Raw genomic sequence first — 18,151 nt, 5'->3', positions numbered from 1 at the left:
CAAACAAAGGGCCAAGCTAGTTCATCAAGTTTAGCTTCAAGAGGTACGATGGCTCAACGTGCTCCACCTCCACCTCCTCCTCCTCATATACTCAATGGTGCGACTTGGCTAGTCAACAATCCATCACCGTTGGAATTTGCAGTTTACCATGATATGCCGAAGAATCCAGAACACTTTTGTTCCAAGTTCAATGTCAGTGATTTCCATCGCACGGCAGAAGATCACATCAAGATGTTCGAGGATCTTCTTCGTAACAGACAGATTGAATATGGAGATGTGGCATGTAGGCTTTTTCCCTACTCATTGGGAGAAGAGGCATACTTTTGGTTTATTCACTTGCCTACAGGGTCCATCAGGACTTGGGACGCGATGAAAGACGCATTCATTGCCAAATTTGGCATCCCAACTACACCAGCAGAGTTATACAGACAATTTGTTGAAGTACGAAGGAGAGAGCATGAACCTATTACTTCCTTCAACAACAGATTTCACCGAGCATACACAATGCTACGTCCTCCTTATCTTATTGCAGATCCAAGAGAGATTTACTATGGTGCTTTAGACCATCTCACAGCTATGTTCGTAAGGACGCATCCAACTCCGAATGATCTAAATGCGGCCTATGCAAAGGCCATCGAAGTGAGTAAGCACATGGGTCAAAATATCACCGGACCATTGTTACACATGGGACCTGTCGCAGCACCAAACCAGATGCAGGCAGTTGGCACGGCTTTGGCCAACCAAACTCCAGTCATGAATCCAATCCCACAAGCAACTTATCCAAGCGTACAACCGGCAAATCAGTTGGTTCTTCACCCAGGAGCTCCAATTTCTCAAGCTCCACCCGCACAACCTGTGTATCTGCAAAATGCCACAAATTCGTCAAGGACTCAAGAAGAGAAGGATGAAATGAAAGAGTTGATTGAACAAGTCAAGAAGTTATCAACAGAGGTCACCCATTTGAGGAATCAGAATAATCAACTCCAGAGCATGCAAAGGATCAATCACAACCAAAATTTCCAAGGAAACAATAATCAAGGATTTAGAAACAATTATCAAGGAAATAACAATCAAGGTTTCCAGAGAAGACCATGGAATACAGCTCCGAACAATGGAAATGTCGTGACGCCTTTGGACAATCCACCAAATTCGCAAAGTCAAGAGAACCCCTCTTCAAGCAAAGTGTTTTTAGCCGAAGCAGCCTTGTCCAGTTGGTGCAGACTCCACAATACGAACCAACATTTTGAGTTGCAGTGTCCTGAGTTCAAGATTGCAGCCGACATTTTTCAACAGGAGATGCGTACCACTAATCCACCTGAAAATCCTCCCACCACAGGATATGAAATTGTTCCAACCACGCAGTATGGTCAAGCCATGATCGTTGAAACCTGCAGATATTCACAAGAAGAAATTAGTCAAGTGCAAAATGGAAGATTTCCTCCAGAGTCGGCCAATGGACCGATGGTACCACCAGGATCCCAGTTTCCGCCAGCATCTGCAAATGGACCTGTAGAAGATTCAAAATACTATTTCCCACCATTGAACGACAGTGTCCTAGTAGAAGGAATAAAGGAAGTATTTCATCAATCATCAGGAGGAGTGAACCAAAGAGTTTATCACAGGAATCAGAGGAATCCTGAACCTTTAACAACGTCGGTCCCTCCAAACAATTTCTCAACTCCGCCAGACCCCCAAGCCAGCAACGTTCCAGAGTACCCACAGAACGCGCAAGAATACAGACAAAGGAATATTTCGCCTCCCACGGGTAATGAAATGAAAAGATTGGCCGCCTTGGTATTGGATGAACTCAAGAAAGTCAAGGTAAGTCTACCACTCTATGAGTTGCTAAAAGTGTCAGAAATTAAAGATGCGGTGATCAATAGCCTAAGTGAGCCTAGTACAACAAGGCCAAATGTTCAAGCCACTATCAACATGACTCAAGAGGAAGGCGATTCTCAAGGACAATCTGAACAAAATGAATGCATGGTTCAAACCATAACCTTCCCAGCTAAAAAAGAAGATATGTTGGAAGGAAAAGTATTACTCAAAAGGGGTGAGACCAAGAAAGCTCAGCCTACAGTCAAAGAGAACCTCACCACTAACTTGGTTCTTCCCGAAAAGGAAGTCGCAATCAAGAAAGATGTAGTTAAGAAAGGAAAATCTACAAGCAAGGCCAGTCACTCGAAAGAGGAGAGCCCGGCGAAGGAAGATCACTCAAAGATTAATCAAGTTAAACATCAAGAACCAAGTGAGGAAACTTCAGTGCCTTCTCAAGGAAAAGACGAACCGGCACCGTTCTTGCTATCAGTCAGGATATTTGGAAAGCTATTACATAATTGCCTTTATGATTCCGGAGCCTCAAGCAACGTCATGCCCCTGGTTGTTTGTCAAAGACTTGGAATAACTCCCGCACCCACCAAGAGAAAGGTCACTCAGCTTGATAAGACAGAAGTTCCAGTCATGGGAGAATTGAACAACATTCACATGCAATTGGCCGCAGATCCAAGAGTCCAGAATTTCATAGATATATCAGTAGTGGATATTCCAGATTCATATGGAATGCTCCTGAGTCGAGATTGGTCCCGAAAATTGAATGGATATGTATCGACCGATTTCGCACACATGTGGCTACCATGGAGAGGAGTCCCGAACCAGATTAAAATTGATAGCACCCCAAGGTTGAGGTTGATGATAACTGAATATGGGGAAGACAATGAAGTCCTATTTTTAGAGTCCGATCTAGGAACGTACAAACCCAAAGTGGAGGAAGTCTTGATGATACAAAATGTACGAGGTGAAGATACCCAGCAAGAAGTCATGGAATCAACTGAGATCGTCATTGAAAGCGATCAAGGATCCGATCAAGAAGACGAAGGCATGTTTGAAAACTTCAGGAGGTTCGTACAAAGAAACATCCAACAAAGTGTGCAACTTGGCAACCTAACATCCGTCCGAGATCTGCTTCTTCCGAATTGGTGTAGAATTCACAATGCCGTCCACTCAGAATTATCTTGTGCTTTATGCCAGACCGCATTGGAGCAAGTATACAAACAAGCCCCACAGACACTAACCCTGGAAGAAATTCAAGATTCGGAAGATGAGAGTTCTATGGAAGATGAAGTTTTATCCGACACATCAAATGAAAGTCATGAAAGTCCAGAGATAAAAAATCAAGAAAATCAAATATGGACATTAAGGTTCGACGGATCTAAGTCCAAACAAGGATCCGGAGCTGGATATGAATTAATTAGTCCAAAAGGAGAAACATACCTTGCCGCTCACAGATTGCAGTTCCCTTGCACTAACAACGTAGCAGAATATGAATCTTTGGTTCATGGATTACTATTAGCCATCCAAAAGGGGGCGAAGATACTGCAAGTATATGGAGATTCAGAAATTGCAATAAGGCAAATCAGGAAGCAATATGTTTGCCATGACAAAAGATTAACCAAGTACAGGAATCGAGTCTGGAATCTAATTGAAAGTTTCGATGCTTTCAATATCAATTCAATTTATAGACATCAGAATCAAGTGGCCAATTCACTTGCACAGGCCGCCAGTTCACTGATACCATTAGCAATGGATGGATTGAAGAAGTTTACAATCGAGCTAATATCAGTTCCTTCAGTCCCAGACAACATTACCAATTTCCAAGTGTTCGAAGATGACAAGCACATTCTAGACTTCCTAACCAGCACAGATGTCTTCTTAACACAGATCATAGATGAAGATGAAGTGGGTGAAGCTGAATTCGATGCTGAAGGAATCCTGAACTTAAAGACTAACACTATTCCAAAAGGAATGGTAGAATTAGAAAGGATTTTTGATCCTGACAAGTTGAAAGAAAAGAAAAATCACAGCGTAGAAGGCAATATGTGTGATACAGTCAATCTAGGTGATGAAACACAAGTTAAGAATGTCTTCATTGGAAAGTCCTGCACAACAACTGAAAAAGATGAAATCCTAAAGAACATGAGGGACTTCCCAGATGTCATCGCATGGAGCTATGAAGATCTTAAGACCTACGACACTACAATTATCACTCACACAATCCCGTTGAAACCAGGAAGCAAGCCATTCAGGCAAAGACAAAGACCCGTTAATCCTTTGTTGGAACCACTGATATACCAAGAGGTGAAGAAGTTGCTCACAGCTAAAATCATCTTCCCAGTAAGACACTCGACGTGGGTCGCCAACCTGGTGCCTGTTAGAAAGAAAAATGGAGAGATCAGATTGTGTGTTGATTTCAGAAATCTCAACAGAGCATCAGAGAAAGATAACTATCCGCTACCATCATTAGATGAAGTGTTGCAGATCGTCAATGGTTCGCAGATGATGTCCTTTCTAGATGGATATTCAGGATACAATCAAGTTCTAGTCGAACCTGAAGATCGACTGAAGACTGCTTTCACTACCAAATGGGGAACGTTTGCCTATAAAAGAATGCCTTTTGGACTCATAAATGCCGGGGCCACATTCCAGAGAGCTATGGATATCGCTTTCAGAGATTTAATTGGTAAATGCATTATTATATATATGGATGATATCACAGTTTTCTCCAGACAAAGAGAAGATCATATGGACGACTTGAGAACAGTCTTCCAAAGATGCAGAAGATACGGTGTCTCCCTCAATCCGAAGAAATGCATATTTGGAGTCACAGAAGGAAAGCTTTTAGGACATGTCATTTCAGAGAAAGGAATATCTATTGATCCTGAAAGGGTAAAAGCCATATCTACTATCAATCTGCCAGCAAGCAAGAAAGAGCTTAAGTCATTTTTCGGCAAGATCAACTTCGTCCGAAAGTTCATTACCGGATTTGCCGAGATTGTCAGACCACTGAATGAAATGTTAAAGAAAGATGCAAAGGTTGAATGGACTCCACAAGCCAAAAGGGCGTTTGAAGAAATAAAGACCGCAATTTCAGAAGCTCCAGTGTTGATCAGTCCTGATTATCTCAAGCCATTCTATCTATATTCCTTTGCTTCCGATTACACTTGTGCCGCCATTCTCACCCAGAGAAGTGAAGAGAGGGACGAAAATCCCATTGCTTTCATGAGCACTCCGTTGAAAGATGCAGAACTGAGATATCCAAATGTTGAAAAGCAAGCATACGCATTAGTAAAGGCAGTGAAGAAATTCAGACATTACCTCCTGAGAGCCAAAATTTATGCAATAGTGCCCGATGCAGCCGTCAAGACTCTTCTCATGCAAAATGAATTAGGAGAGAGAAGAGGAAAGTGGGTCGCCATTATCCAAGAATTTGATATTGAGATCCAGCCCATGAAACTTGTCCGAGGACAAGCTTTGGCACAGACATTGGCAATTGATGGGCCAGGATTAGTTCAACAAATTTATGAATTAGAGGATGTCACTCATGATGAATGGTACAAAGATATTGTGACATATTTGCTTAATCACAGATGTCCTGCTCATATGACACCTACACAGAAAAGAGCATTAAGATTAAAGTGTCAACATTATATGCTTCAAGGATCTGTTTTATACCGCAAAAACTATGAAGGAGTATACCTGAGATGTGTTGGCAAAGATGAAGCAAAGCAGATAATTGAACATTTCCATACCAAGTTTGGGACCGGACATGGAGCCAACCTCGCTACAGCACACCAGATCCTAAGAGCAGGATATTACTGGCCTACGCTTTTTAAAGATACATTCAATCATATCAAGACTTGCCACACATGTCAAGTCGCAGCTTTTAGAGAAAGAAATCCTGCCATGCCATTGAATCCAGTGATTGAAGCCAGACCATTCGCCAAATGGGGAATGGACTTTATCGGTGTTATTAACCCCGCATCCTCAGCACAACACAAGTACATCATTACAGCTACAGATTATTGTACCAGATGGTCAGAGGCACAAGCACTTAAGGTTTGTTCTACTGAAGTTGTAATCAAGTTTCTAGAGGAAAACATAATCACAAGGTTTGGATGTCCTTATGCGTTGGTTTGCGACAATGGATCGGCGTTCACATCATTGAGATTCTCAAATTGGGCTTTTGAGTACGGAATAACCCTTAAGTTTTCATCAAATTATTATCCTCAGGGTAATGGATTAGCAGAATCCACCAATAAAAATTTGCTCAGTGTTATCAAGAAATTATTAGAAGAGAAAAGAGATCAAGCACTAGAGAACTTTGCTAAACACCAAGGAGTGGTGAAGAGATGGTTTGATCGACAGGCAAGAGTCAAGGCGTTCCGAATTTCAGATCTCGTCCTGTATTGGGACAAAGCACATGAGAAAAGAGGAGAACATGATAAGTTTGATAAGCTTTGGAAAGGCCCTTATCAAATTTCAGAGATATTGGGAGAAAATGCATTTAGGTTGCAGACTCTAACTGGAGAAGACATCCCGTTGCCTGTCAATGGGAGATATCTCAAACATTATTTCCAATCCTAAAATGCCAAGGCCTTCCCTTGTACATAGTTAGTTTAGTTTGCTTTCGTTGTTTTTCGTTTTTGTTTGTTTTGTTTTGTTTTCGTTTTTTTGTTTTAGTTTAGGTGTTTTTGTTTTAGGTTAGTTGTTTTGTCCTGAGGGGTATCCATTTGACGTTGGGTGATTTTGTTATGTAACGCTCTGACTTCCTGCTGGATTGTTGGATGCATTTGGAAAATCATGAGGTCTTTTGGAACAACAAAGGGAGTTTCTTTTAATGAAGCTTTGAGTCAGGATATATTTGCATTGAAGTAGATTAGCTTATTGAACTCACGTATTTTGTCCTTCAGTTATTATATTTTCACACACTTATAATCTCCGAGTCATTATGGTTTACAAGCGAAGCTGTGATCAGTGAAAAATCTAAAGTCTAGCTTCAGCGCCACCGCAATCCTCAAACCCTAGTGAGTTTCATTACTCACGAGCCAAAGAATTGACGGAACTGAAAAGCAGTATCAACAAACAAATTAAAAAAAAAAAAAAAAAAAAAAAAGAGAGAAAAATCAAAAGAAAAGAAATGAGCTAAAAAGAAATATCAAATTGGCTAAAGGGAATTTACGAGTAACTCCATCGGGGCTATAGACGCCTGACTGGCAATGGAGCAATGTTCGTGAGCTTGCGGCGATAACCTCGTCGGGACTATGGACGTCTGACTGGCAGCGAGGCTCTATCCAGGATGCTTTTGGAGTTTAGACAAACTACGTAACTTATCGCAGGGGAACCTGGAGATCATGATGGTCTTGTTGAGGGGAATTAACGCATTTGCACACACATGGGTAACTGTGGACTTGATACTTTGTCTCGATATGATGGTCTCTTCGTGTAAGTGTTTCTTAACTCCTGATTTCGTTGAGGGAGGTTTTCTGAGTTTTCCTTTAGAAAGATTGATTCCCAAATGTTTTGCAACATTTCTCAGTGGTGTCGCCAGATGTTGTGACCATTTCACACATCGCCCCATCGCAAATGGGGACCCCCTCTTTTTGCTTGTTTTTCGCTCGTTTTTGCTTTCGTTTTTAGGATTTTGTTAGTTAGTTAGTCGTCTGGATTTAGGGTCAAGCCTTAGGGTTTTAAATTTTGTCTTTTCAGGCCAGAATCCAGTCGTGTTTGAGAGCTTTTTTGAGCTTCCTTTTCTAGGATGCAAATTTTGAATGCAATGAATTCGCCAAAATGGTCTAATTTTCAATTGGAATGTTGATGCAGAGCTTTAATTTGTCTAAGTGTTGAAAGTGAAATGTGAATTTTTTTTTGTCCGATTGAATATTTTGACCAAATTTTGACCTTTTTTGATTTTGATCCTGGGCATTTCAATTGATTTGTTTTCGCCTCGTGAAGTGTTAAAATGTGAAAAATCATGTTATTTTGGCCTGTAGGAGCTAAATCGCTCCTGTCCCTCAGTGAAGGATGGGAGCTCATTTTCAAATATCTCACTATTCCTGCAGGGTCAAGATGAATTACGAATTGGAAATGATAGAGAGAGGCGAGATCTTTCCATTGAATATACAGACTATTGAGTTAGGACCGTCCATAGCAGAGCAGACAATGGATGATGCTACCGACACATTTGAAGCATTGAAAGACAAGCTTAGAGAAGAAGTGGAAAAGAATAGAAAGCTTGAGAGAGAGAGAGGTGCATGGAGGACATATTTCAGTCACATCAATGAACCTTTGGGACGTCAGGATCCAGTTAGATCACCAGTGCAAGCATTGCCCCTTCAATCAATCAATGAAGCAGAGAGATTCAGGAACCTGGTCCAGCGTACATGTAGTTGGATGGATAGATCTCATACAGTGGCCATAGAGTTTGTTACAAGGATGTCGAAGATCACTCATCAGGCTATCCAAGTTCTTGAGATAATCCACAGATTGATGGTAACAGTAGCTGCATTTGCCCATACCAAGGACGTTACCATCCCTATCTTGAAAGTTATAAGACACACATCCAGAAGAATTTTAGCGCAGGAGAGGATCTTAGAAGGTGATTCTCACAGTTTGTTTCAGTGGTCAACCTTACTCCATATAAAGAGTGTTCTCTTCGAGGACATCAGTGTTAGATGTGGCCAAGTTGAGGAGGTGATCAATCCGATCCAGGACAGAGTATTTGAGGTACTTCGTACCACTCTTGGCAGAAGGATCGAGGTCGAGATAGATGTGGATATGCAAGAATTTGAGGATAGAATCAAGATCATCTTTTGCAAGGACGCAGATGTTACAGATGAGCAGTATGATCAGATGTATGCCACCATGCTCCTGATTGATAGAACGAAGGAACTTGAATCTACTTGGGACGCAGCTCTTCTAGATGCATTCGATCAGGTCATCCACTTAGAAGAGAGTATCAAGAATCTTCCCGAGATTCCAATCACAGAAATCGAAGGAATCGTGACAAAATTCATTGCATATGCTAAGAAAGAGAATTGGAAAGGGAATAAGATTCTAGATGAAAGGTTGTTACAGATGACATGACATCTTATTTCTCATTGGTTGATACCTCCTAGGTTTTTGTGCCGAATTTAATATTTGGCTATGCATTTAATATTGTTCAGTAAAAAGGAGGTCATTTGTAACAAACCCTAATTAGGGTTTAGGTGTCATGATCTTGTCCATTGATTTGTTTTCAATCTGGACCTTTCATTGTAACTGGGGATGCTATTTATACCCCCATTTTTTCATTTCATGAAGTAATAGTCAGATTATAGTCAATAGAGTAAGAGTCAATAGTTGATGTAAGAGAGATTAGAGTTAGAAGCAATTTTATTTTTGTAGCAAGATTGAGTCTTGAAGAAAGAACTCCAAGCAATTGTTGTACATGATGACTTGGAAATCAATAAAATATTGAAGTTATGGTGTTTTGTTGCAAATTTCTTGAGTTATCTTCATGGTTGTTTGATACACTTGAATCGTGCTCAATCGAAGTAGTTTGTTAATTTGAAAGACTAAGTGTGAGATTTGATATTTGGTAGGATTCGCAATCCAAACCACTAGCTTCTTGCTGATTGTAGGAACGCCTTGCGTGGTCGACTGGAGAACACTTTGAGTCCTTAATCTTCAATTATCATTGTGTCTTGGATATGTACCTTCGTAGTAGTGTCCTTGGTCTTTGATGCATTGAATACCATTATATTACCTTAGAAGATCGCACTAATTTCAATTGAGTTGTTATCTTATGGCAAATTTGAAGTTGGTTGAGTCTTGCCAAATCTCGTCCATGCTAAGTCATTCATAGGGTTAGGCTAGATTAGACCTCTTTAAACCCTATCCTTTTGATTTTTTTTAAAAGTTCCTTTAGTTTAGTAAAATCTTCGAGCTTCGAAAGCGTAAGACCCCTTGGAGGAAACAGCAAATCACATCATACCACTAAAAAAGCTTGTCCACACGTGGAGACCCCACTAAAAGAACCTTGGAGTCCATCTAACTGATCCTTTTTGCAGATCTTCAGCAGTTAGAGACTATTTTCTCAAGATAGGATAAGATACCTATTGGTATTTTATTCTGTGTATGATTGTGTATAAAATACACGTCAACACATACCCACTACAGTGGGGATGTTCTTGTTTATTCTCCTTCGCCCGTACACAGTTCAGGGATTATTTATCCCTCGCTCGGTTTCATCGCGCTCCTCTTCTTGGCGCTCATAAAACTCCCGTAGGATTTGATGTCGCTGGTTCTCCCGATAGGTGTCTTCCTTGCGGTTTTGAAGAGCCAAAAATGACTGTGCCAGAAGGTTGGGCAAGTTGCTCATCAAACGATTTACTGTCAGGCTTACACCAAGCGCGCTCCACACAGCATCCTTTGGAACATCCTCAGTGGTGGCTTCTCTTCGTACTTGTGTTTCGATCGCCACTTGGAGGATGTAGGAGAAATCTTTCGTAAGTGCTAGTTCTCCCTCGAGCAATTCTTCAGGTTCTTCGTCGAGGTTACTGCTCGTCGCTTCGAGCAATGGTTGTCCCATTATCCACGTGCCGTGTAGTATATTCCTGTGCTCCAGATTAATTTCGGCAACGGCACCAGATGTTTACCCTCTAGGTGAACAGTTTAAAACATACAGATAGACTGCTTAACGGGAAACAATAATGCCATAGATACCAAATAATAAGATCAAGCAAATATAAGAGATACTATTTCCATTCATAATCATGTGTTTACAAGTTACCTTCCATGGTATATAAAGGTACCGAGGGGATGCGAGGGACAACCGTCGCACTCATAACTACCATCCCTCGGTTACATTACTAACAAAGTAAAGGACTACCTAATTATTCACGTACAATATTACCGCCAACACAAGTGGGAATACGACAAAGGTCATCCAAAATCCCGCCATAATGCTATGATGGCAAAGGTCATCCAAAATCCCGCCATGATGCTACGATGGCAAAGGTCTTCCAAAAATCTGGCAAGGTTGCAAAACCAAAGGGTCAAAACCATGAGCAAAATAAGAGGTCAGCTCTCTTAAGATGAGCACTCACCAGACAAATGCACATTAAAATCTGTTTTTGTTCAAGATACAAGTCGGCCTAAAGGAAGAGGAAATGAAAGGACATGTCTTTTGCCCTAAAGCACCTATATAAGGAGACTTGAAACAATCATTTGATCACCATCACAAAATGAGTCTTCTCTTTAATAGCGAAATAGCAGTCCCAATCAGCATTATTAGCGAATTTGATCAGCAAGGCAAGGAATTCAATCAACATCAACAACGAATCTGGTTTAGGAAGCATATCATTAGCATTCATCGGCAAGATAAGAGAATTTCATCAGCAAGATCAGCGATCCCAGTCAGCATCAAAAGCGAATTCAATCATTGAGGGTGCAGATTCAGTGATCAAGAGCAGCGAACTTCATAGGGCGATTTCTGATTTGCATCTTTAATCCATAATTTTGAAGGGTGAATTCTCTCCACATTAGCGATTTTGACACAAGATTTTGATCATTTCGGTGATCAAAATGCATTCTCAAGGAAGGAGAGATTGATTTGAAGATCTTTTATCCTAACTGAGGAGCATTTTCAGTTCAATTTAAAGACAACCTAGACAAAATTTGGTCTAGTGCAAGGAGTGAATATCTTTTATCCTAACTTAGGAGCATTTTCAGTTCAATTTAAAGACAACCTAGACAAAATTGGTCTAGTGCAAGGAATGATGAAGGACTTGGATTTAACAAGAAGACAATATCAAAACAAGGCTCGCGCTACAAAGTGGTGCTTAAGTAAGGAATAAAAGACAATTCAACATCAAGATCAAGTTCAAGACTTGCAATGCAAAGATCAAAGTCAAGGCCTTGGAGCATGAAAGAAAGATAACTTACATGATGATGAAGGAAAGTTTTACAATCTTGAATTCCCTTTGGGAATCCAAGAATCAAAGTTAGTATATTGAGGAGTTTATTCAATCCAAGTGCACCATTAATCAAATAGATCATGAACAAGGGAGGATCAATCAAGGTCATCACACAGTCTACATCAAACATGATCAAGGAAGCAAATAGTTTCAAAAGAGTTAATCAAAGTTTGTCAAATCATAACAATGCTTCCCATCGTCATCACATTGAGCAAGCTGGATAATGTTGAGTATCAAGAGATATTACTCAATACTCATTCGTGATGATGAATCAAGTCTACAAGCAAGTTGAGATGGCATCCTAGTCATCATCCCACTAATCAAAGGAATTCCACATCAGCATGTCCAGATACAATGCACCTAACCCATCTTAAGGAGGCACAGACTTCGAGATACCTACCCTCACTATCTATTGGTCAAATGTTTCAAATAATATGTGTCCAAACATTGTAATTATTTTATTGGCTAAGAAGAGTTCGTTGTAACAAACCCTAATTAGGGTTTCTATCATGTAATCTAGGCCATTGATTGTGAATCAATCTGGATTCTGAGCCATTGAATTGTATTGAGAACACTATATAAGGCTCAGTTTTCTCATTTGTAAGAGGTTAATAGGGAATAGCAAGACACTAAGAGTAGAAGAATAGATAGATTAAAAGTTAGAAGTTAGATTAGAATAGGAGAAGAATAAATTGTTGCTAAGGCTTGTAAATAGAAGTACTCTTTTCATTGAAGATATGGTGAATTGTGTTATTTCAACAAGCTACATGGTTTCTACTTCTCATTTTCTTTCATCTTGATTAGTTGAATGATAGAGCGTTGTGTATGATTCATGGTGAAACTCCTAATCCATACCACTAGCGATTTGTTGATTGCAAATTCACCTTGTGTGGTCAACTGGAATACTTGAATGAGCTTAAGTTCAATTGTTATTCAATCATTGATATGCATTCAATTAACGGTGTCTATGCTTGATAAGGATTTGAAAACATCTAATTTCCTTAGAAGATCGCACTAAGCTTTGTGGAGTTGTTGCTTTGCATGTCAAAGCAAGGCTTAGTCGAGTTGCACCAAAGATTATCCATCATTCCTACATTCTTAGACTTCCTAAACCCCACGTCTTTTACCCATTTTTAATTCTCCACACAAGTAGATAGAATCAAAGTTCCAGCAGTTCAAGCATTCAACTATTCAATGTAAGTCCCCTTGGATTACTAGCAATCACATCAACCATTGAGCTTATCCACACGTCGTGACCCGGCATAGAAGAAACTTGGAGTTATCTCGAGTGATCCTTGTGTGAATCTTCAACATTTGAGAAACTTTGATCAAGAGAGGATAAGATACTTTTGGGTATTTTATTCTGTGTTTGCATTTGCATGAAAAACAAATCAACAAGTCCGCCCTTCCCAAAATTGTTTATCCTCAAGCAATGTCAATTTTATCAAAATCCTATCAATGTGGGGGTCCCTAAACTAGCCTTTGGAGATATCTCATCCTTAGATCCTCCATGGGATATAATTAGCTTCTATTGCTCAACTCTCATATTAACTCAGCTTGCAAATTTGAACCAAGATTGTTTTGTCTTTACTCCCAGGTGGGGTGTCCCAATAATTCTCAACAATGTGAACCAAGTTTATATTAAGATGAAGACTAGAAGCATGACACAACATCTATGACTTTTAATGAAATGTTCTTTTATAAATAAACTCATATCTTTTTGGTTCACCCTCATTGTTCTCAAATTCAAGATCAACCAACAATAGAACACGTGCTGGAAACACATCAGGTATGAGTCAAACACAGAGCATACACAGAAAAACGTGGAGCATACACATAAATATATGCAAACATGAAGCATACACGTGAAATACATATATTGTTAGATCCTTCTTACCAACTAGAATGCATTGTTTTAGCTTTACCCTACAAGCTGGCAAGATCAAAGCTCTGATACCACTTGTAATGTCCCTTTCTTGGATCACCTTATACTTTACCCTAAATTCACAAATCCAAAATGAAACAAAGAGTATAATATAGTTAGAGATATAATCCTTACCCAAAAATAAGATGAGATAAGTCTGTTTTGGAAACCTACAACCAAGTTAGATAGCAATGAAAATATTATTCGTGAGATACATCCATTTCTAGGGTTAAGAGAAAATATATTTATAACATATAACAGATCTCACTATTATGTGGTGTTCAACCATAATGGAGGTTGAGTTAGGGGACATGATAAGGTACCCTAAATATATGATTGTGCAGGTGTCATTGGGTACACAACCTCATGAAGATGGCGAAGGGCCACATGAGGTCAACAGGGACAGAATTTACGCTCTTGGGCCTAGGGTAGGGGATATTTAGGGCACCTTATCATGTCTCCTATCTTAATTATGGTTGAACCCCACATGATAGTTAGATTTGTTATATGTTTAAATATATTTTCTCTTAACCCTAGAAATGGATGTATCTCATGAATTATATTTTCATTGTTGTCTAAGTTGGTTGCAGATTTCCAAAACAGACTAATCTCATCTTATTTTTAGGTGAGGATTACATCTCTAACTATATTATTCTCTCTGTTTCATGTTGGATTTGCGAACTTAGTATAAAGTATAAGGTGATCCAAGAAAGGGACATTACAAAGTATGAAACCCTAGGTTGTCAAATATGCTGAGATTTGAATTGAAATAATTATGACAGCAACACTCCTATCAAAAAATCTATAAGAAACCCTCTAAAATTGATTCTAATTCCCTTTCAGCTGCTAGACAAACTCCAAATGCTAATAAAATGATACTAGAAACAAAGTTTCAAAATTACAAATGAATATTATTCACTCACAAAGTTTCATATAGTTTCTCCTCTCCAAAATGAGACGATAAAATCAAATTTCAAACCTTTTGAATAACAAAAATAATAGTTACTATACAGTTTTGGAGCGTGAACAATACAAGGGAATTTGGTCAATATTTATTACTGATTTGAACGTGATGCAGATATTTTTCTAGCCACTGATCTGCACATTCCTTGCCACCACCACCATATCTCCTAGTCATCACTGTACCAACATTACCATTGTCATACAACAACAATAATTGTTGTTTCAGAGAGTTTGAGGTCTGATTTTGCATCATATCAATTGGATTAGCAATTCATACAACTGCACACAACACTGTGAGTGCATAGTCATCATTTGTAATTCTGAAATTGTGTTTCCAACATCATTTATCAATGTTTGTAATCGTTCGTAATAGTTGTAATTGAAATAAAATTAGTTACAAAGGTTTCCCTATTGCTATTTGATTTTTCTAATTCAGATATGAGCATATTTGGCATCCTAGAGTTTTATATATACTATCCATGTGTAATCAAACACAAATCAACAATCATATTTGAAGTAACTTGACACATACTATTCAAATTTGCTAATTATGATGCACGTGGAGATGTATGTCAGCAATATGAGAGTTTGATTTGTGATTTTCAGCCACTTCTGTGATCAAGATTTAGTTCCAATTTCAGTTTACTGTTTTAGTTTTAGTATTGTTTCACAAATTAGAAAAATAAACAAAATTTGTATCTTCGTAAGTTTAACAATCTACGACATTGCATTGTCATTCTCATATCCTCATGTGTTCTCTATAAAATCAAACCTCATTGCGTTTTATGAGGGCTCATTGTTGATGACTAAGATAGTGTTTTGTTCATTTATAATTTCTTGCCTAGAAGACTTCAATTTCTTGAATTAGGTAGTTATTTGCTTTATATGTAGCTTCTTTGTAGTCTAGACTTATTTCATTTCTGTAAAAAATATTACAACACTAAATTGGAGTCACATTATTCATGAATCCGAATCATATCTCCTACTCGATGACTTAAATAGGCCTCAAATATTGAAAACAAACTTGCTATAAATTGAATAGTTTTCTTCATTTAAAATGGTAGATTGATATTAAATGAAGCCACATGGTTTCCCTACATAAACCACTAACTAGCTGCCTTTCCTAACATAGTCGCAATTTAATTTGTTGGTTCACACAAAGAGATCTCAGTTCTCAAAATATGTGCTTTTGCAAGTCTTAAAAAATTAGCAGTCTAGCTACTAAGATAACAAATGTACACAATTAGTATTTTCAAAAATAAAAATGATAGCAATGACAACAAAAAGGATTTTATTAAAAATGTTACTGTTAAGAGAGAAAAACTTGTTATAATCAGTATTCTTAACTTTGACAATACTATACAGAAAGAGTATGTAAGTAAAAAGAAACTTTAAATTTTGTCTAAGCAATATGTAAGCAAAAAGTAACTTATAATTTTGTCCAAAGAATTGGTGAGACATCATTTCTCCTAAATATCATCGTAATTAACAAATGCAGTAGATTGCTTATAGCGTACACCATGTGATTCTCCACAAACTTACTTTCACCTTGGCAGTTGCAAGAAATGAACCAGTACCCTTGACATAGCGGCTATAGCTTTTAGTAAAACAACAACAACGTGTTGAGTCAGGAAAAACAATGTCTTTATCATTAAGGAATTTTGAAAGGATACAATGGTATATTGCTAGCTAACTAGTAAGGGAATAAAGTACAGCACACTACATTATAGAAATAAGTCGCAAAGCTAATATAATGTTGTTCTAGAAAGCTTCCAAAGGATACCCATGGCATCGCCCCATCTTTCAATCAAGCTCACTGGTATCCTGTATTGATCCCACTTGGAACTCATATTGTTGTCTTTGATTTTGTTTGATATATAAGAGCCATTTTCAGCAGTTGCCCCATTGTAGTCATAGTCTTCTGGACTGCAAAATTTGCTTGAATGAACTAGTATCTCTTTTTCACCTATCTCAGAAAATCCTTGTTTAGTACAGTAGTCTTTAAAATCATTACCAACTTCCACAGTAGTAATGTTTTCACAAAAAGTTCTTGAGGAATCCATTTCTATGCAACTAGAGCCATTATTTCTGGAACTATCAAATTCAAGAAAATCCTTGATGGGTCTGCATAGAGCATGACTATCCAATTCCACCTCATTCTCATTTATAGCATTCAGAGATACATGAGAATCAGTTAAAGTATCTCCTCTTCCTGTAATAAGTGGCCAGATACTTGAGACCAACTTTCCATTGAATTCTGGCCTTGGAAATGACAACGGCATTTTTTTAGCCTGGCAAAAAATATGAACATAGAATAAAATTCAAATAAATACCAAATGGTATGATATTAAGATTCTTCTACTGATGATGTTCTAAATTCTCAAAGTACATAAAAATTCTTTTAAATATCCCACTTTCATATCTTATATCAGATACACTACCTAAGTTAAGAAGGATACGTATACAACATACATTACAGATTATTATATAATAATTGCTAAAATAGGATCTACAAACTCGCTATGATGCAACACAACATCCAACAGCATATCCATACCATCTTACACGGCTCAAAGACAAAATGCTCAAATAGCATGTTTGATGTTTAGCTAACTCGATATAACTTTGATTTTGAAAGAAAATTCCAATCAAATCACATATAGGATAAGTCTAACAAAAACTACTACAAGACAGTGGACAGGAATATGGCATTGGTATGCTATAACTTGTCACTTCATTTTCTCAGACTCCTGTACTTAATTCCAAACATTTGATAGATGTTCATGCAATCTTGAAGATTGCTTTGCAGTAATTTTTAAGAAATATCACTATTGGATATGAAAGGTCAGCCGTACTAATATGAGCCACAACAGAGAGACTAGAAACAAAGAAATTATATTAACATCCACTGATATTTAATAGCAGTCAAATGAAACCAAGATCAAATCATGCATTAAATCTGTCAGACCATTGAATGAAGCATCACCAAGCCATCTACAAAATATATAGCAAATTATGGATAGCAAGTAAAATGCATACAAGTTTTGACTACTCATCCTTCAGCTCAAAATCAATATTTCAAAGTAGAGATAAAATTTATGCAATATTTAATAATTAATTTGAAGACATAATTTATACCATAAATCAGTGAGTTATTATTGAGTGCAAGATGCAGAATCTTCTTCCTCCTTTGTGGTCCCATAAGCCATTTGAGTCTCATTGATGTAAATAGAATTCTTCTTGAACAAATTGATACAATTATCTTTACTGGAAACTTAATTGTTGCTCAGGAAATTGATTTTAATTGCTTGCATTAAAGTTGAGCTTTCTAGTTTAAGATTGTTTGGGATGACGACAGTATACTAGACTCTAAAAGTAATCCTTCATTACAACATGTACAGAAGTTATCAAGGCATTGGATAATCATGAAATAACACCAATCTCTATACAAAGGTTAAACAAAAAATACATA

At 38.0% G+C, this 18,151-nt stretch overlaps 1 protein-coding gene across 3 annotated transcripts in view; it reads right to left on the bottom strand.

Moving 5' to 3' along the window:
- Positions 1-18,151, bottom strand: part of LOC131028311 (tRNA (cytosine(38)-C(5))-methyltransferase 2) — a 156,744-nt gene that overhangs the window by 84,534 nt on the left and 54,059 nt on the right. For 2 of the 3 annotated variants that reach the window (XM_057958564.2, XM_057958567.2), the window contains exons 6-7: positions 16,463-16,970; positions 16,222-16,322 (exon numbers count right to left, since the gene is read on the bottom strand). In XM_057958564.2, coding sequence (XP_057814547.2) covers positions 16,222-16,322; positions 16,463-16,970 — 609 coding nt within the window. The remainder of the gene's footprint in view (positions 1-16,221; positions 16,323-16,462; positions 16,971-18,151) is intronic. The other variant, XM_057958566.2, reaches the window with a different exon arrangement.

The sequence above is a fragment of the Cryptomeria japonica genome, chromosome 7 (genome assembly GCF_030272615.1).
Source record: "Cryptomeria japonica chromosome 7, Sugi_1.0, whole genome shotgun sequence".
Classification (NCBI taxonomy): Eukaryota; Viridiplantae; Streptophyta; class Pinopsida; order Cupressales; family Cupressaceae; genus Cryptomeria; species Cryptomeria japonica.
The sequence above is the reverse complement of the archived record's forward strand: the minus strand, read 5'-3'. Positions and strand labels throughout refer to the sequence as shown.